The sequence below is a fragment of the Pteropus vampyrus genome, unplaced genomic scaffold, assembly GCF_000151845.1.
Source record: "Pteropus vampyrus isolate Shadow unplaced genomic scaffold, Pvam_2.0 Scaffold251, whole genome shotgun sequence".
Classification (NCBI taxonomy): Eukaryota; Metazoa; Chordata; class Mammalia; order Chiroptera; family Pteropodidae; genus Pteropus; species Pteropus vampyrus.
This window is the reverse complement of record NW_011889032.1, coordinates 1,539,606-1,560,390: the sequence shown is the minus strand read 5'-3', so window position 1 is coordinate 1,560,390 and position 20,785 is coordinate 1,539,606. Positions and strand designations below refer to the sequence as shown.

The 20,785-nt window shown below is 47.2% G+C and overlaps 1 protein-coding gene and 1 long non-coding RNA gene across 2 annotated transcripts in view; both read left to right on the top strand.

Moving 5' to 3' along the window:
- KIAA1671 (KIAA1671 ortholog) overlaps positions 1-20,785 on the top strand; it is a 132,521-nt gene that overhangs the window by 13,266 nt on the left and 98,470 nt on the right. The window contains exon 4 of the mRNA XM_011374656.2: positions 5,269-5,403. Within this exon, the coding sequence (XP_011372958.1) occupies positions 5,269-5,403 (135 nt within the window). The remainder of the gene's footprint in view (positions 1-5,268; positions 5,404-20,785) is intronic.
- Positions 13,711-20,785, top strand: part of LOC111729199 — a 15,078-nt gene continuing 8,003 nt past the window's right edge. Inside the window, exons 1-2 of the long non-coding RNA XR_002776134.1 lie at positions 13,711-13,826; positions 19,930-19,933. This is a non-coding gene — a long non-coding RNA (uncharacterized LOC111729199). The remainder of the gene's footprint in view (positions 13,827-19,929; positions 19,934-20,785) is intronic.

Sequence of the window (20,785 nt, the reverse complement as noted above, 5' to 3'; positions counted from 1 at the left end):
GACCGGTACTGGTCCGTGGTGGCCCATTAGGAGCCAGGCCGTGGTGAGTGGCAGCGATCAAAGATTCATCTGTATTTGCAGCCGCTCCCCAGCGCTAGCATCACCACCTCAGCTCCACCTCAGGTCATCAGGTCTTAGATTCTCATAGGAGCACCATCCCTGGTGCCAAAAAGGTTGAGGACTGATGCCTCAGGCAGTTTGCCCTCAAGGCCCCATTTGGCAAAGTTTCAGACATTGTTGTCACAACCTGGGGGAAGAGTGTGCTCCTGGCATCGAGTGGCTAGAGGCCAGGGATGTTTACTCTATATCCTGCAATGCACAGGACAGCCAGAAATCATCCCGCCCCAAGTGCATGTAGCTCCAAGGCTGAGGAACCCTGGTCTAGACAGATAGAGATACAGGTTAAGTCCGTCCTGTTTTATGAGACATGGCAATATTTTACAGAAAATCTTACAACTTGCTTTTTTGACTTAACAGTAAAAAGCAAAAACAAAAACAAAAACAAAAACAAAAACAAACAAACAAACAAAAAACAGTGTACATAATCCCCTTGTTATTTTGAACGGCTGCAAAGTATTTTGTTATGTGAAAAAAAGCCTCAGCTTTTTTTTTTTTTTAATCTGGACTTCCGTTGGTGGATATTTAGGTTGGTTCGAGTTTTGGGGTTAGAAGCAGGGCGTCGGTGAACATCTCGATGCCTCTCTGCTTCCTTGAGTGAGGATCTCTTGATTCACAGCCAGTTCTGCTCATGGACCCCGAATGGTGATTAAAGCGGTCCCTTGCTCCCTTCCTCTCTCTTTGTTTTTTCTTGTTCACCTAACAAACATCAAAACTTTGTCCTAGGCCCCGTTACCGTATTTCATTGAATGAAATTACTTATTTCCGTTTCAGAAGAGAGAACGTTTTCACATGGCTCTAAAAATACTTAGAGATATAGAGTAAAAATTTCCCTCACCTCTCATTCTCCATCTTCCCTACTGACATTCTTTGTGTCCAAATTCTTTTAGAGTTTCTTTCTAAAAATGCGAGCCAATATGAATGCATGTTCTTGTTTTTGCCTCCTTTTTTCATAAAAGAGAGAGCTCTGTACAAGTGGTTGAAACTTTGGTTGTCGCTGGGAGTAACCCAGGGAATCCTAAAAGATGGGAACGCGGGGGCCTCAACCCAGACCGTTTTGTTTTTGAGACCTCTGGGGTGGGGCCCAACTTTCTTAGTTTTAAAAGCTCCCTCCAGGATTCTTGGGTCGAGGGTCTCTGCTGAACCCAAAGATCTGCCATCTGCATTTTTTCCGCAAATGCATCTTGGAGAGTTTTGAGCCCCCAAGAATAGCCTCGTTCTCTCTGATTGCTGCACAGCGGAGGTGGACGGACACTAGTTCCCAGCTTTTGCTATTTACGAACCTTGTACGCACGTACGTCATTTTGCACCTGGGCAGGTACAGCGGGCCACTGAATAACATCGTTTTGTTCACCGTTGTTTGGTTATGACGTTGATGAGAGACAAAAAAGAGCTTCTCAGTTGGGGCCACGATCTGCGTGGAGTTTGCAGGTTCTCTCCATGCCTGCGTGGGTTTTCTCCGGGAACTCGGGTTTCCTCCCACGTCTCAAAGATGTGCACATTAGGTGAATTCGTGTGTCTGCATGGTCCCGCCTGAGTGTGTGTGTGTGTGTGTGTGTGTGTGTGTGTGTGTCCGCGCACACACGCGCACACGCGTCTGCCCTGTGATGGAAGGGCATCCTGTCCACGCTGGCTTCCCGCCTTGTGCCCTGAGCTACCAGGAGACCCCAGATTAGAATAAGCAGGTTGGAAAATCATTATCTTACCTGTTTTTGTTCATCTTCTTTAAATGTATGTATAGCTCACATTTATTTCAGTCTTTAATATTAGATGTGTTTTGAGTCTTTATGTAGCTGTCGGGTGATGTTTGGTGACCAGATGTATGCCATAGGAACTTAACTCTCGTTTATATCAATTAGACACTGGGAGTATTGGTTTCGTTATATGTCGTTTTGCTTAAAGTTGCAGTTCCCATGAGCCCATGGCCACGTTAGGTGATGGATCTGATCTAATTACTGTAGATCCATGGGTTCGGGGTGACCATCTCCTGTCTGGGATTGCACGCGGTTGTCATTTTGCAGAACCCTGCCTGTTTGCCTTGCCTTGGACTATACCAGTTTACATCCTCACCAGCAATGATAGGCCCCGTTTCCCTCAGCCATGACAGCCAGGTGTGTCATCAGACTCTGGAGCTCATGTTCCTGATGAGTGTCCCTCATCTTGTCACACGGCTGAGGCCACGTGAGTTTCCTCGTAACCCACTTGTCAGTGTTCTACCTGCTTTTCTTCTGGAACCTTGGTCCTTTTCTCATTGAGTTCTCGCAGTTCTTTATTAGGGAGATGAACGCTTTGTACTTTTATGATTTGATTTCTTTCTGGGACTAGCTCTGGACTGCAAATTGAGCAGACCTGAGATCAGGCCCTGGCTTCGTGACTTACTAGCTGTGTGGCTCTGGGCACCTTGCCAGACGTCTCTGAGTGTCAGTTCCCTCATTCGTATACAGGAATGCTGCCTGCTTCTCGGACCTATTGGGGACATATCACAAAATAATGTGTGGTCAAGCCCTTGGCCCAGGGGCTGATGCGGGAGGCTTGAGGAAGTCAGGGGGTGCATTTCCTGGTTAGCCTTCACCCCTCCCCTCACTTACTACTTCTAATAAATATACTAACCCCAGGCTAGGCCCTGTTCTAGGGGCTGCTGGGAAGGACTGGCCCACGGAATCAATCAGCCACTAGCCACATGTGATTATTTAAATTTAAATGAGTTAAAATAGAGTAAGATTGAATAATCAGGTCCTCAATTGCACTAGCCACATTCAAGCATCAAGCATTTAGTGGTTGGCAGTGATCTAGGAGGCAAACGGACCTCAAGCAGATGAGTGAATAGGATCATTCAGTGAGTGGTAAGTCCTGGGGAGATAGAAAAGAGGGGGCGATGGGGAGGTTACTCTAAGGGGGTCATTTTAGAGGATGACAAGTGCCATCTGAGTGATGGAAGGGACCCAGACAGGCCAAGATCTGCAGGGGGAGGCAGGAGCACCAAGTAAAGATGCCCCAGCATGGGGATGCATGGGTCCTGCAGATTCTGGAGAGACCCCAGTGGGCACAGAGGGGTGCTAGCTGGAGCTGAGATGGAGAGGTGAGCAGAGTTTGGACTGAGCTGGTGAGGCTGCCGTGGTCCTCAGACGAGAGGTGACAGGGCTTGTACCAGGGTGGTGGCTGTGGAGGGGTTTGCAGCCTTTGGGGGGGCGGCTAACAGCTTTATTGAAATATATAGTCATCTCTCCATATCCATGGAGGATTGGTTCCAGAACCCCCTGCAGATACCAGAATCCACAGATGCTCAAGTCCCTTATATGAAATGTCATAGTAGATACCTTTAGGAACTGCCAGACTATTTTCCAAAGCAACTGTACCGTTTTACATTCCCACCAGCAATGTATGAAGGTTCTAATTTTTCCAAATCCTCACCAACACTTGTTAACCTCTCTCTTTTTGATGGTAGCCATCCCAGTGGGTATGAAGTGAAATCTCCTTGTAGTTTTGATTTGTATTTCCTGTTGAGCGTCTTTTCGTTTACTTATTGGCCATTCATATTCATTCTTTGGAGTAATGCCTATTCAGATCCTTTGTCCATTTTTAAACTGGGTCATTTGTCTTTTAATTACTAAGTTGTAATTATTCTTTATATATTCTGGACACAAGTTTCTTATCAGATGTAATTTTATGATTTGTAGAAATTTTCTCCCATTCTGTGGATTGTCTTCACTTTCTTAATGGTGCCCTTTGAGGCATAAACGTTTTTCATTTTTATGAAGTCCAATTGATTTTTCTTTTGTGGCTTGTGTTTTTGGTGTCACATCCAAGAAACTTGCCTAATCCAAGGTCGGGAAGATTTATGCCTATTTTCCTTCTGAGTTTTCTAGTTTTAGCTCTGACATTTCGGTCTTTGATCTATTTTGAGTTGATTTTGATATACGATGTGAGATTTACAGCATGTTTTAAAGGAAGAGGCTTAGCTTTGTTGATGGGGTGGGGAGAGGGAGAAAAATGGAGGGCAGCCCCAGGGTCTTGAGCAGTTTTTCAGGGAAGGAATCGAGAGGCCTGTTTTGAGCATGTAAAATCTAAGATGAGCATGAGCAGTGAGTGTAGATGTTGACTGGGTAGTGGGATCTACAATCTGGAGTCCTGACATGGAGGCAGAATCAGGAGTTGTCTGTGCATAGAGGGGATTTATTTAATGTCCTGGAGCATTTTGAGAGATCCCCAAGGGAGTGATATAGCAAAAAACGGCTCTGCGGCAGGCCTGGGACGTGCCTGCCTGTAGACAGCCCTCTCAACCATGTACGATGTGGAGGGGCTGAGTAGAACCAGCCAGGGAGGTAGAAGGGGAGCCAGAGAGTCTCATAAGGCATCAAAAAAGAGGCTACGAGGCAAGGATCACGAATCCAGCCTCACTCTTCACTGACGCTGTGTGTTCTCGAGTAGGTGTTCTTTCCCTCTTTGGGCCTGCCTTTCCTTGTCTGTGTGAGGGGAGTGTGAGACGTAAACTCCAAATTCTGGAGTCCCACATATACTGGATTGTGCCTATATCCCCAATATATAATGGAGTGGAAAGAAAATGACAGGATTCAGACTGTAGTGTATCTAGTATGTACTATTCACGTACCGTTTCACTGTGTATCTGTGCATATGTGCAAGTGCGTTTGGGTGTATGGAGAGATGTCTAAAATGAAGTCACCAAAAGTTACCAGTGGCAGTAATGAGGCCGGCTAACATTTACCGAGGGCTCCCACTTGCCGGGCATTGGGGAGACTAGTCTGAGGCAAGCCAGGTGCCCAGGACTCTTGCACGTCCGCCCCCTGGTGGCAGCACTGTGTCATATACCTTGTGTGCTGTTCCTTACTTGGTGCTCTGAAGAACCTGGAAGATGAGTACTACTATTATTGGTCTTTTCCCACAGGGCCAAGGCTCAGAGAGGTTAAGGCACTCACCCGAGGTCACACAGTTAAGTGGTCGAGGCCGGGCCGAACCCAGTCTTGCCGATTACCTCTCATCATTGAGGCAGACGGCTGTGGGGAGGGGTGGTTTTTAGCGCTTTAATTTTCTTCTTTGTCCTTTTAGGTGTAGAATGAACTCTCATGACGTGACATATTCTTCCTGGAAATGGCAAAGCCCAGTAAAGTCCTTTTCTTGTGTTCTGTGTCTCAGGTGCCACTGCGGGACCTAGGAAGGGAGGATGCCCTCCGGGACAAGGAGCGGCCACTTCGGCAGGTGTCGCCTGCGGCCTTGGGTCCCCGGAGAAGCCACAGCTTCTGCAAGGACAAGAGGACCGGGGCCTTTGTGGTGAGTGATACCGGTGTGGCCGGCGTCGAACTCGCAGGCGGTGTTGGTCATTGGACAGCCCTGGGAATGTGGCTGTAGGGAGAGTCACGGCTGACCCAGCAGCCTGAGCGGGCCCAGGGTGGGCAGGCGCCTGCGTGGGAATCTGGTGCTGCCTGACTGGCTCTGCCGCGGTTCCCGATGGGGAGGGGTTTGGTGGCTCTGCTGAGGAGGGCTTCCTTCCTCGCGGGTTTCTGGCCCAGCTGCCTGGCATAGGGCCATCAGGAGAACGGGCACTGAGGTCTGAAGGTCCTGGGTTCGAGTCCCAGCCCTGTCCTCTCTCAGCCTCTTTGAGCAATTCACTTAATTCCTCTGCGCTTTAGTTTCTTTGCCTGGACAACAAGATCATGATTCCTAATTCTCACGCGCTGTTGGGAGGACGGAGAGAGTGTGTGCAGAGTCTAGTATGGTATAATTTGCGCAATAGCTGACAGTTGTGGTCACCATGGGCGGCGTGTTAAGCTGGTTCCGGAGCCGTATCACCTGGGTTCAGATCTAGCTTAGCATGCAGACAGGTCTCTGTCTTGTTTCCTCATGTGTAAAATGAGGATAACAATAGCATTGCTTCGCAGGGCTGGCGTGTGGCTCCGCTCGCATAGAGTAATGTGGGCAGTCTTTACCATGGTCTCAGGTGCACAGCAAACACTTTAATACGTGTTACGCTTACCCTTATTCTTATTCTTGTGTTTGAGTCTCCGTTTGGCTGTTACTCGGGTCAGTTCTGTCTTCTTGGGTCAGCACTTCCTCTCTCTCAGCCTATTTCCTTCCTTATAAAAGGAGGCGGGTAAATGATGCAGCTGGACCCTGGAGGAACCCCCACCTCTGGAGCTTCAGTGTCCCCAAGTGAGTCTTAGGGCTTTGCCACTTCCGATTTTCTGTGATTTTCTTTTCTTTTTTTTGAATTTACTTCCATGATTCTTGGACATTTGCCGAGTTCTATACTTGCTCGTGAAGTCCCTTCCGGGCCCCAGGCCCCGTGTGGGGGAATCTAAGATAGCTGTTTCTTTAATGAGGTGATACTAGTCCTGGACACAGATCCTTTTTGGAGTGTATCTGTTCCTGCTCTCATGTCTCGGAGACATGGGACCCTCCAGCACTTAAATCCTAGGTCCGTTCCTTCTAACCTTATGGCCACGGGAAAGGAACTTTGCTTCCCCAAACCTTAGTTTCCTCCCTTGTAAAATGGGGTGAAGAAGATGCCCCTGGCAGGGTTTGTGCTGGGACCTGATGGAAGAATGGTAGCAATAGAGTTAAAAAGCCTGACCGTGGGCCTGGGGCCAGACGGCTGCTGAGCAGCCTTGAAAATTTCCCCAAGCGTTCAGATCTCAGCCACAAACACACACCTTTGAAGCCTGCCTGGGCTTTTCATTAAATGTTCCCTTCCACTGATTTCTTTCTTGCCCTTTTTCTCTATTTGCTCTCTGGTGGCACCGGCTCAGCCTATCTGATTATACTTGAACTTTTGTGCGCGTGTGTGAAGACAAAGGTTATGGAGAGAAAAGCATTTAAAACCGGTCTTTTTATAGTCTCTGCTTCCTGGCCTCCTCCCTGGTCGCCCGGCTCCTCCTCTTCCACTCTCTGTCATTGAGAAGTCTTTGTCCTTGGAGTCCTCGAGTGGCTTGCCTGGGCTCTCTCCTTCCAGCCCCCGAGGCCCCTGCCCCATTACTTCCTGCTTGATTTCCTCCCCTCCAGAGGTGGAGGAGTGAGGCCTGAACAGGATGGGGCTGGGAAGGAAGACCTCCTTTCTCTGCTTTCAGGACTCATGTCTGCAATTCTGGGGAGTGGCCGCCAGGGGGTGGTGGTGTCTCGCTTAGCTTGTCATGGCTCTGAAGCCTGACTAGGGGGAACCTTAGTTAGCATTGGGCTTTGGAGGCTGAAAGAAAGAAGCAGGTTCACGTTCCTTGGGCAAGAGAAAAATCCTCAATTGATGCCTTGGCTGCAGTAGGCACTTTTCCTTCTCTCTTTCCGTGCCCTTCCTTTTTCTCTGTCCTCTCCTCTTCTACCTTCCCTTCCTCCTCACTCCCCCGCTTTCTCTCTCCTCTCCCTTTTTTCTCACCTGGTCTGACTCTGTCATTATAAATGGGGAAACTGAGGCCCAGAGAGAGGCCCTGACTTAGCCTGGTGGTGACCCCGCAGGTAGGGCCTGAGGTCCTGAGCCCTTGGCCCTGCTGGCCACCCCTCCTCCTCTGCGTTTTGTACTTCGTGAAGTGTTTGAGGGGGTTCACGCGACTGTTTTGATTAATGACACGGTGCTGTTGATTTTCAATTTACGTTCAAGTTTATCCCCAGTTTTTGAGCCTGAGTCTCAGGCCTTGTCATACTCCCCCATGTTAGGGAGTACGAATCTCATTTTGCAGATGAGGAAACTGAGGCTCAGAAAGGTTAAGCCATTTGTCCAAGGCCACAGAGTTAGCAAGTAGGGAGCTGGAATGGAAACGGAGCCTGTTTTATTTCTAGCCTTGGACGTGGGCCCTTTCTGCCTTGGGGCTGTGCTTTTGGCCTGTCACCAACGCTTGCCGCCCCCTCTCTTCCCTTGAGCTTACAGTGGTTGGTATGCATTAGCCCATGAGGAAACAAGACACCCTGGGCTGTATGGCTGAGAAAGCGATATTTGTCCAGCCCAGGGTTGGCCACCCTCTGAAGGGCACCTGAGACCTGCCAGGGCTGATTTGCATAGCCCCACCCACCGCTGGCTGAATGCCAGGCTGGCCAGACCTGAGCGTGAGTGAGGTCCTGTGGTTTGTCCTGGTCACTTCACAGAGGTGAACCAGTGAGTTATCAATCAGGGCCTCTCTTTCGATCCTCTGTAAAACGGAGACTCATAGTAATAGTAATGCCTAATAAAGTGCTTTCTTTGTATTGGAGATACTGGTTTCACTCCTGTTTTACAGAAGGGAAAAGTGAGGCTCAGGCCCATTAACTTCCTCTCTCAAGGTCTGAGTCTGGAGTCCATTCTCCTATCGGTTCAACTTCCCACTACTCTGCTTCCTAGGTGGGAGGGTGGAGCTGAAATGAGGCGATGCTTATAAAGTACTTAGTGCCTGCTGAAGAGTAACTGCCTGATAAATATTACCCGCTATTATTATATTGTTAATTATTATTTGCCGTCAGTGTCTTTTTCTACATTCTTTGGAAGAGCTACTAATGGGACAGGAAGTTGTCCCCAGTCTTAGGAGTTTTGTGCAGCTGAGGAAACCGAGGCCTGGTGAAGGGGTTGTCCAGCGTCCTACAGTAGCTGGAGGCAGAGTTGGGACTGGAATTTCGCCTTTCTGATTCCTTGGACAGTGCTCGCTGTTCTCCCCCTCCCCTGTTCCTTTCAGGGGTGCCCTTAGGTACTTGGGTTCATGTGGCAGATCTGAGCCCCACGCTGTGCGTTCCCCCTGCCCCCATCTACAGGTGGATGCACCATCCTTTCCCCATAAAGTGAGCCTTTGGTCTGCACTCATGCGGGGATCATAAAACACGGTGATTCAGTTGTGGACCATGAACTGGAGTGACATTTCACCCTCGAAGCTCCTCCCATGACTATGAAGGCACAGCGTTACCAGCTGTGGAGGTTCTTTACAATAGGGCAGGTGGGCGGGCCTCTGGTAACTTCCAGAACATTCTCCCAAATCCCCAAACCCGGCAGTTGGCATGTGCTGGCTCATTTAGTGATGAGTTCATTCCCCGTGGGCCTACTGTGCACCAGGCCCTGAGCAAGGGGACCCTGGAGACTTTCTCATTCAGCCCCCCCAGGGTCCACAGTCCAGGGACCCCAAGGATGACCCAAGATAATCTAGTTGGTTGAAAGAGGAGAAGAGGGGGGGACATTCAAGAAGGAAGAATAGCATATGAAAAGGGGCGGAGGTGGAGTGAAGAAAGATGCACGTTTGGGGACACTTTGACTGAGCTAGAGTGTTTGGGGGGTTTTAGTCTGTCTTTTGACAGATATTTATCCTCATATCCTAGGTGCTGTGCCAGCCAGTTATTAACAAGACATAGAAAATAAGAAGTTAGATAAATAATTTCATTGGGTTCTAATGGCTGCTGTTCACTGAGCACTTACTATGTGCCAGGTAGCGTGTCATGTACTTTATCTGCATCGCTTCATTTAATTTGTTCAAGGTTCAAAGCCTCCCCAGAGGAGGGGGGGCATGCCTCCATTTGGGAGAGGTCTCACAGAGGAAGAACACGTGGTAGGTCTTGAAGGATGAACACGTGTTTGCCAGACGGGTATGGTCTTGGGGAGAAGTTGTTTGCACGGGTGGAGGAAACAGCCTGGGCAAAGGTTGAGGGGTGTGAAACTGTACTCTGTACAATGAATATATTCCAGAGTCCAGCTGATGGCCTGGAGCTCTCCTAAACTCTGCTCCGATGCATCTTTCCTGGATACCCTCAGTGTGTACTTTAACGCTGGGTGTAGACTTTTTTCCCCACATCTCTTGCTGATCCATCTGGGGTCCTTGTTTTTGAGGAGTGACGCCCCCTCCTGGCAGCATGCCGCCGTCTTTGTACCAGGATCTGGCAGGAAAATTATTGGAGGTTTGAAAGCATTTGGAGCTGATGACTTTCTTATAATGATTGGAGAATTAGGGGGAAATAGTTGGATTCTAATGCCAAGGCTAGTAATTCTTGTGAATGCAACCAGCCTAAGATAAGAGGGAACTCGTGAGGTCTCCCCTAATGGACCTGGTTAGAGATTTTCTTTGAATTCTGCTTGGTTGACCAGGTGTTCAAATGAAGAGGCAAAGATCAAAATGAAAGACCATGTATGAACTGCTAGAAAGAACTCATCAAAGATAGTGCTTAAAAGACAAGTAAGTTGTAGATAAAGATTTTGTGGTTTTTTCTTTGTCTGGGATGTGAACACTTCTTCCCATCTTGTGTCGTTTGGCATTCCCACACATGATCTCGGGTCTGTGTTCCTGTCATGTTGAACTGAACGTGTACCGGGAATGTGGCTCACTGGCTTAATCGAAAGGGCTAATTTGGCTCATGCAGTCAGATGTTCAGAGGTGGGTGACTGCTGGCTTAGCTCAGCATTGCCAAAAGTCTCTTGGACTTGTCCTCATGTTTCATGCCTCATGGTCCCAAAGTGGCTGCCTCTGTCAGGCTCTAGTTCTACTTCCAGGCAGGAAGAAGTGGGAAGCCAGAAGGGCTGTGGTAGCTGAGTCTTCCCTTTTAATCAAGAAAGCAAAAGCTTTCCACGGAGCAGCCACCAGGAGACTTGCACTTACGTATCAGGGGACAGACTTGGGTCACATGGCCACTCCTAGTAGCAAGAGAGTCTGGAGAAGTCAGTGTTTAAGCCTTCTAGCCTCTGTTGTGGAAGTTGGCCAGATTGGAAATGGCCATTGATCATTCCATAAGCAGCGTTTGTTTATCACAATCTGAAAGAAAATGGGGATTGTTAGGTCCTTGACGAGGAAGGCTTGGGCCTTCAAACCAAGATGAGACAAGAGGACATCTTCCTAGTGTCTGTATGCTGTCACATGAGATGTGTGCTGGGCACTGGGCTTCTGGGATGGGAAGATACAATCCTCGCCCACCAAGGCCCCTTGTCTTCCAGGAGCAGGGCTCGGAGAAGGGAGGGAAGGCTGAGGTACAAGCGACAGGCCCGGTAGAAGCTGGCTCAGAGGCCAGAGTGACCCTCTCTTCCTGGGCAAGTCAGGATGATGCGCCGGCTTTAGGGGTATAAGTGTGGAGCTGAATGGTGAGACACTGGACAGTGAGCAGAGCTCTTAGAAGGTCCAGGAATCCTCTGACACCTGGCTAATTTGTTAATTGCTTCTTGTCTTTCACTGCTGGGTTGGAAGGGCTGGAGAAGACCAAGTAACTTCTATTTCAGCTGATTAAAGCTCCTTTTGTGGGTGAAAACCAGCCAGACCAAAACATTTTTGTTTCCTAGGTTTTCAAATGCAAATGACCAGTTGCGCTAAAGATTTTGTATTGAGAGGATTTTGTATTCATGCATTTACCCAGCTGTCTCTCCACCTACCCACCCATCCATCCACCCATCCATCCACCCATCCATCCATCCAACCATCCATCCATCCATCCATCCATCCATCCATCCATCCATCCATCCATCCATCCATCCATCTATCCATCCACCCATCCATCCATCTGTCCATTTACCCATCCTCTACCCAGTTATTAATACATACAAAGCTCTAAGGATATAAAGATGAATAAGTTACTTTCTATCCTCAAATTGCTCACATTCATAAACTATAAACAAGTAATTTTATAGTCTGGGGTGATAAAAGTAGTCTTTTCTTCATTTATTCACCCTTTCATTTATTCAGCAGATATTTATTGAGCACCTACTGTGTGTCATGTGCTGTTTTTGGCCCTTCGGGATCAGCAGTATGTCTGGTTCCCGCCCTCCTGGAGCTCATGCTCTAGTGTGGAGAGACAGACATTAAACAAGTAGCCAGACTCAAAAGCAGGAGACTTTCAGATGGTACCAAGTGAGATGAAGAAAACAAAATAGGGTGTTGGGAATCGAATGACTAAGGAAGAGGGCGATTGGGGGCTATTTCATATTAGGAATCTGGGAGGGCTTCTCTGAGGAGGTGTCATTTGAGCTGCGACCTGAAGGCAGAGGACCCAGCCATGTAGAAGAACTAGAGGGAGAGCATCAGGCAGTGGAAACAACAAGTGCAAAGGTCCTGGGGCTTATTGTAGTCTACTAATAATAGTAATAATGACGATGATGTTACTGGGGCTAGGGAGCAGAGAGTGAGGAATGAGGGAGTTGGCAGGGGTCCGATCACACCAGGCCTTGCCAGTCCCTGTAAAGAGGCTGCTTCGAGGTAAGTGCAGGCTGCTTTGGTGAATGCAGAGGAGGGAGGTATCATAGCATCTGGAGGAATCCAGAACGGTGTCAGAGCCAGACTCAGTGGAAGAAGGAATTTGCCAAGAGGGAGGGAATCAGGTGAGGGAAATGGCATGTGCATGGGAGAACGTGGAGTTTTCCAGGAACTGCGAGGGGGGTTACCTGGGGGTTACCTGGGGCCTGGGGAGTGGTGGGGATGAAGCAGGAAAAGGTTGACAAGGCCCAGGATGAGAAGGACCCTGAGGGTCAGAATAAGGGTCTTGGAGTTGGCCTGCCAGGCGCCAGGGAAAGTTCTGACCAGGGCACTATCAGAGGTGCACCTTGGAGCGCTCTCTAGTGGGCATTGCAGGGGGGCTGGAGAGGATAGGCCGGAAGCAAACCAGTTAAAAGGCTGTTGCAGAATTGAATGAATGATGTGAGTTAAACCACGTAACTAGTCCATATTTGCCCTAGAATTGGCAGTATATATTTAAAACTGATGCAAATGCACTTTCAAATAATACCATATTGCTTAATGGGTAATACAAGTGCATTTAACAGAGTATTTTCATTTTCTTCCTTACTTCCCTTAGAACATTACTGTCATTCATTTATTCATAAGCTATAATCACCAAACACATCATTGTTGTTATTTTAAATAAACTTATTAGATCAATTAAAAAAAAAAAAGGCTGTTGCAGCAATCTGGGCAAGATCATTTAAGGAAAATTATTGTAGTTAAATATACATAACATCAAATATATCATTTTAACCGTTTTTAAGCATACTATTCAGTTCACTCTTTAGTTCCATAACTTTTTCATCATCCAGAACAGAAACTCTGCACCATTAAGCACTAGCTCCCCATTCCCCCCTCCCACAAGCCCCTGGTAACCTCTTTCCTACTTTCTGTCTTTATAAATTTGCCTATTCTAGATACTTTATATAAATGAAATCATACAATATTTGTCTTTTGGTGTCTGGCTTACTTCATGTAACATAATGTCTTCAAGGCTCATTCATGTTGTAGCAAGTGTCAGTACTTCATTCCTTTTTAAGGCTGAATAATATTCCATTTTATGTGTACAGCATATTCTGTTTATTCATTCATCTGTTGATGGACACTTGGGTGGTTTCCACCTTTTGATTTTTGTGAATAATGCTGCTAGGAACATTGGTGTACGAGCATCTGTTTGAATCTCTGTTGTCAGTTATTTTGAGTATATATAAGGGGGTGGAATTGTTCAAAAAAACATATAATATTTCTATCCTTAACTTTTCGAGGGACCACCAAACCGTTTTTCACAGTGGCTTCACTATTTTATATTCTCACTAGCAATGCGCAAGTGTCCCAGTTTCTCCACACCTTGGCCAATACTTATGTTCTGTTTTTTTGTTTTTCATTATTATTATTTTTTCATTATGTTTTTCATTATTTATTATTATTTTTTCTTTACATAATGGCCATCCTAATGAGTATGAATTGTATCTCATTGTGATTTCGATTTGCATTTCCCTAATGACTATGATGTTGAGCATCTTTTCATGTGCTTACTGGCTAGTTGTATATCTTCTTTGCCCATTTGTGAATCAGGTTGTTTGTTTTTCTGTTGAGTTATAGGAGTATGACATTTATATTCCTTATCAGATACATGATTTAAAAATATTTCCTCTTATTCTGTTGGTTGTCTTTTCACTCTCTTGATAGGGTTCTTTGATGGACAAAGAGTTTTAATTTCAGCGAAAACCAATTTATCTGCTTTCTCTTTTGTTGCCTGGGAAATAATTTTTTTTAATTGAAATGTAATATGCATACAGAAAAGAACACATATCTTAAGCCAGATGGCCTGGGTTTGAATTCCAACTCTGCTACTTACCAGCTATGTGACCTCGGGTAAGTTAATATCGTCAAGCCTCTGTTTCTCCATCTGTAAAACAGAAATACTGATGGAGCTTACTTGTTAGAAATGCAGTGAGATTAGATGAATTAATGTACGTAAGACACTATGAATCATAGGTGTCACTTTATAAGTGTGTGTTGTTATTTATATTGAGTTTCTGCATGACAGACACTGTGCTAAGCACCATACAAATATTATTCCATTATTCTGTTTAATCCTCACAAACCCCAGGAGATGGACACTCATTGTCCCCATGTTGTAGATGAGGAAACTGAGGCCTTGGCCTTTATGGGGCTTTCCAGTGCCATTTCCTAGCACTTTCCCCCTAAGTAACCTCCCTATATCCTAAGGTACTAGGAAGATACCCATTTTAGAGACTTTGAACTTGACGCTGAGAGGGGAGATGACTGGACCAAGGACACACAGTGAAGAAACAGTAACAACCGGATTGAAACCTAGCCGGTGGACTCATCTGTTGTAGCTGGTGAGGGGTAGAGGTGTCTTCAGGGTAAGGTCCCCACATGAAAAAAGGATGACATCCTGCTGGGCTGGAATCTGTTTCATTTGTGCTACTGGAGCTCCTGGGGCTCTCTGGGCTCCCAAGGACCCAGGCTACAGAGGTCCCCAAGCTGGGTGCCAACAGGCCCCAGGAGGCTGATGAATGATGGGGACGCCTGCTCGTCTTACAAAGCCTCCCCTTCTGGGGAAGAGCAGGCAACCTGGTGCGCGCGCGCCCCCTCGTGGAGCTTTGTGGGATTGCAGGTACTGGTGTACCCTAGCACATGAGAGATCCTGGAGTTTAGTAATCTTGTCCTTGGGTTAACTCATTCAATCCCACAATGCCTTGCCGCCATTTTGCAGGTGAGGAAACAGAGGCCCAGAGGCGTGACAATGACCTAGTCTTTTTGTTTCGCCTCCTTGAGAAAGTGTGTTGAAATGCCATTGTGTGTGAATGATGCTAGGAATGGGATAATCTTAATTTGACTCTCATTTTTTTTTTTTTGTGCAAAGTAAATCATTAACAAACAGATACACTTTCATCTGCTAAGTCACAATTACTTGCTTCACCTGTCACAACTGATTGAGACGCACCAGAAGGCCACCACACCCTGGCAAAATTGCTGCAGTCTACAATTGTTTGCACCTGCCAAAGTGCCCACAGTGCATTTTTATGCATATGTACACACAGACACACACACACACACACACTCAGGAACCAGGAACGAGCCCCACTAGATCCAGATTAATCTCTTTCAGCTGCCAGTTTGTGGCTTTGGACACCTACCTGAGCCTCACTTTCGATACCTGTGAAGTGGGTGAGAGAAGCCCACCCCATGCCTCTCACAGGCTGTTCAGAGTAGATGAGAAAGACACTGGGAAGCTGTAAACTGCCGAGCAGGAGTTAGTAGGCAAGGTCCTAGGTAGACTTTATAATCCATTCCAGAAACATTCGTTGATACCTACTATGCACTAGAGAGAAGTCAGATTCACATCCCTTCCTGGGATAAAATTCCATTTGCACTCAGGATCCAATCTAGTGTCTACACAATGGCCTACGAGACTGTGTGTAGCCTGGCCCCTGACTACCCATGGGACCTCCTGTCCTAGCACATGTCCTTTGCTCACTCCACTAAAGTCACACTGGCCTTCAGAATGTTCCCTTAACACACTGGGCACGTGTCTACCCCGGGGCCTTGGCACATGCCGTTTGCTCTCCTCCACATACCTTCTCTACTCCTCTCTTCTCAGAGCATCTCTGAGCTCAAATAATACCCTTCAGCGGGACCTTCACAGGCACCCTGTCTATAGAAGGACCCCGGCCCCCACTGTTTTCTCCCAGCACACGCATTGTCATATACAGGGTTCTCCCATCACCCGGTGTCTGCCTCCGCCATCGGAGTAGAGGCTCTAAGAGGCAGGGACCCCGAGCACAGTACCTGACATGTAGTGAGCATGGAATGAATGAATGAAGTAGCAGCCCCCCACATTTTTTAACATTTTATTTTTTAGAGCAGCTTTAGAATCACAGCCAAATTGAGAGGAAAGTATAGAGAGTCCCCATATGCCCCCTTCCCCCACACACGAACAGCCTCGCCTATCATCAACATACCCCACCAGAGTGGTGCATTTCATATAATTGGTGAACCCACACTGACACATCGTCACCCCAAGTCCATAGTTTACATTTGGGTTCACTCTTGGTGTACATTCTGTGGGTTTAGACAAATGTATAACAACATTTATCCATCATTATATTATCATACAGAATAGTCTCATTGCCCTAAAAAGCCGGTTCTCTGCCTATTCATCCTTCCCCTCCAAGCCCTGGCAACCACTGATCTTTTTCCTGTCACATAGTCTTTTCTAGAATGTCATATAGTTGGAACCATCCAGTATGTAACTTTTTTAGATTGGCTTCTTTCACTTAGCAATGTGCAGTTAAGTTTCTTCCATGTTTTTTCATGGCTTGATAGCTCATTTCTTTTTAGCTCTGAATAATATTCCATTCCATTGTCTGGATGTACCATGTTTTTTTTTTAATCCGTCCACCTGCTGAAGGACATCTTGGTTTCTTCCAGGTTTTGGCAGTTATGAATAATGCTGCTAGAAACACCTGTGTGCAGTTTCTTGCGTGGGCCTAAGTACTCAACTCCTTTGGGGATCTTAGTGCTTTCAAGGTGACTGCTGGATCGTATGGTTAGAGTATGTTCAGTTTTGTACCCTATCATATTTTAAGTGTACAATTCACTGGTTTTTAGCATACTCACAAAATTGTATACCCATCAAATAATCAATTTTAGAAAATTTTCATTAATCCCCAAAAAAGCCCAGTGCCTCTTAGCAGTCAGTTCCCAACCCCCTTCTCGCTAATGCTGTCATTTATCCACCCCCTCAGATGTGCCAGGCGCTGCACTTGGTTCATTGTCATGGTGACCCTATGAGGTGGGGACTATTCCTGTTCCCATTTTCCAGATGACAAAGCTGAGGCCCAGGGAGGTGGAGCCTCCTGCCGACATCACTCAGCTAGGAAGTGGTGGACCTGGGATCTGAACCCACGTGGAGCCTGTGCTTGGAGGATCTAACACATGAATTTGAAGTTTCCCAAACTCTAATCATTCTCGTATCACCTTGAGAACTTTGCATGTTTATGAACCACCTAGGCTTATATTTAGTTCATGTTATTCTTGAACCGGACTCACTTTTTTAATATAACAGCTTTATTGAGATATAATTCACATACGGTACAACGCACTCATTTAAAGGATACGACGCGGTGGTTTGTAGTATATTCATAGAGTTGTATAACCATCACCACAATTACCTTTAGAAGATTGTCCTCATCCCCCAAAGAAAGCCATTCCCATTATCTGCCACCCCTAATCCTACCTCCTTCCAGCCTCTATTCCAGTAGAATGGAGGCGACCTCTATTGTACTTTCTGTCTCTCTAAATTTGTCTATTCTAGGTGCCTCATATAAATGGAATTGTACAATATTTGTCCTTTTGTGTCTGGCTTCTTTCATTTCCTACAGTGTTTTCAGAGTTCCTGTAGTGCATGTCAGTCCTTCCTTCCTTTTTATGGCCGAAAAATAGTCCCTTGTGAATGTACCACATTTTGGTTATCCATTTGTCAGTTGATAGACATTTGTTTTTTCATCCACTTTTTGTCTCTCTTGAACACTCCTATCGTTTTTATAGTCCCATTGTACTGGTTTAATTTTCTTCACAATTCTAACCTCTATCTGTACTTATTATTAATTTGTTTTCTGATTTCGTCTCTCTGCCCCAAATAAGAATTGCAGGGTGGCAGGCTTCTTGACTCCCTCATGTGTGTAAATACAGAGTTGATGTTCAATGAATGTTTGTTGAATGAGTGAGTGAGTGAGTGAGTGGGTGGGTGGGTGAGTTAACAGCTCAGCAGGGCAGACAGACATGTGTACGACTAACTAACTTGATGAAGGAGCAAGTGACTTGGTTGTGGGGGAGCCAGAAGGCTCCAGTTACAACTGGATCTGGGTCTTGATGGGTGAGTAGAAGTTGGCCAGAGAGAGAGAGAGGCAGGAAGAGCCTCTCGGGCAGAAGGCTCAGCCTGAGCAAGGCCGGGAGGCTTGATAGCTTGTGTTGCAACAGTGATTTGTTGTCCTTGACACATAGTTCCTGGGAGGGGAACCCCCCCCCCACCCCATGCCCCCCCACCCCATGCTCCTCATCACTGAGCAGAAAGGAGGGTTTAGAGGAAAATGGAGAATTTAGTCAGGGAGCCACATGCCAAGTTCTACTGCATCTGCCTCAGAAATCTGACTTGGTGATTCCTAAATACCTGGCCTCAGACAGAGGCACCAGGTCACCTCAGGGCTTCTGAATCCAAGTTTGTGGCACTTTCTCTCAAGATTCTGTGCCAGGAGCTCCATGCAGAAGCCAAGCCAGGCAGGGATGAGGATTTTGTGACAAAAGAGAGGGAGAAGGGGCGGGGGGTGGGGTGGGCCACTGTGGCATTTCAGCCTGTCCCTGCCCAGAGTTGCTGGACTATTCATGTTTCAAGCAAAACTGATGATCTTAATGTGAAATCTCTCACCGTTTTTATATGTTGGAGCAAAAAACAATTTTTTAAAAAAAACTTAGCCATATCCATCTGCCTTCAACTAACGCATGGGGTATTGGCAGTCTTGCTTCACACACGCTACCTCTGTGAATCCTTGCCACAACTTATGGGCAAACTGAGGCCTAGGGAAGTGAAGTGACTCGGCCTAGGCTCATACAGTGGGCGGGTGACATCTCATTCCAGAGCTGTTGGACTCGGATGCCTCCACGTTCTGAAATGACCTGATGTCCTCCAGGGGGTGTTCTAGCTGCAGTTTCACATGCCCCCTCTCCCATTCCATTCCTCCTTCCAGATTAAAGAAGGCACAAGGTTCCTTGTGCAGTGTTCCAAAATGACCACCAGGGGGCAGGATGGAGGTGCTCTAGTTTCAACGTTTCATTTTATTAGTTTTTAATGTCTTCTGCATTCGTCCTAAACTTGAAAAAGCCACAATTTTCATGACCATTTTGATTTTATTTTAATGCATGCCACTGATTTGGGCACACGTGTCACTCAGCGCCATTACTCGTTAGGTCTCTTGTCAGTTTCCAGTGTTCAAGCCTGACATCAGAGCAGCTGGGCTGACTTGGGGACATTCTGCAGCCTGCACAGCCTTGGCCACGTCCCCCTGTCTGTCTTCCCTGATGTCTCCTCTTTCTGCCCCTCCTTCTCTTCCTCTTTCTTCTTCCTTCCCCTCTTTCTCCAAAAGCTTATAGTTTATAATTTGCATACTATAAAATTCACTCATTTTAAATACAAAATTTAATATTTCTTTTGTAAATTGACGGAGTTGCACAACCACCACCCCTGTCTAATTCCAGAACCCTTTCATCACCCCAGAAAGAAACCCCATACCCATTAGCAATCCTTCCCCACTCCTCCTGCCCCCAGCCCCTAGCCACCTCCGATCTGCCCTCTGTCATTTTGCCATTCCTGGGCATTTCCTGTCACTGGAATCACATAACCTGTGGTCTTTGTGGCTGGCTCTTTCCCTGAGCACAGTGTTCTCGATGCAGCCACGTGTAGCATGCCTCAGTGCTTCGGTCGGTCCTCTGGGTTGAGCTGCTTCCGTCTTGTCCTTGGGTCACTACCCTGTCCCACCTACTCTCTGCATAGTCAAGAAAAGTGACTGGGGCCCGAGGGGCAGCTGCTGGGTCAGGCTGAGCAAGAGAGAATGAAGAATGTTCAGCTTCCCCCCTTCCCCAGCTCTGTGTTTTAAGTGATTTCAAACATCCTGCAGCTGACAACACCTGGTGGGTTGTCTCTGCCCTTGTGGGATGAGCCCAGATAAGCCCTGGTTCTGATGGACTGACCCCAGCTCGGGCCCCTCCTAGTTGCCCTGCCATCCAGGGTGGCGAACTGATAAATGACACGAGGCACTCATGGCCGAGATGTTCTGAGTGCTTACCAAGCTCTGGGCTCTGAGCACTTAACACGTATGACCTCATTTCCCCTCCCGGTGACCTTGTGGGGCAGTCGCTGTCATCGCTCCTAACTTCCTGGAGGGAACTGGGGCACAGAGAGGTTAAACAACTGGCCCAATATCACACAGCTAGCTAGTGCTGGGATGAGGAGTCAAAGCCAGGCAGTCTGCCTTTGGTGTCCATACTCTCCACTAGTGCCCTAGGCTGCCTCTGCGAGACATGCTACCCTCTCCCGAGGTCTCGGTTTCCCCCTTGGACAGCCTTCTGCTCTGTCTGTGCTCTGAATCTTCAGGGAGTTGTCAACTGCTGGAAGACAGGGGCATGTGAAAGGCTTCTGTGGGCCCCTTTTGGTGGTTGACACTAGCTGCGCCATGCACACAGTAGGTCTGTCCTTGGTGTGTTATTGATGTACAGATTCAAATGTTGCTGAGAACTCTCTGTCCCTCAGGAAATAGTTACAGAGCACCTACTGAGCGCTGGTCTGCGTGCCAGGCCCTGGGACCTCTGAGGTGACCCAGGCTCTGCCCATAGGCAGCTCACAGCCCTGTCGGGAAGACAGGCTCTCATCACACCAAGCACCTTAATATACCCGAAGAGGGACTCAGTGACTCATGCTTGTTCAGAGGGCTTCCTGGGAA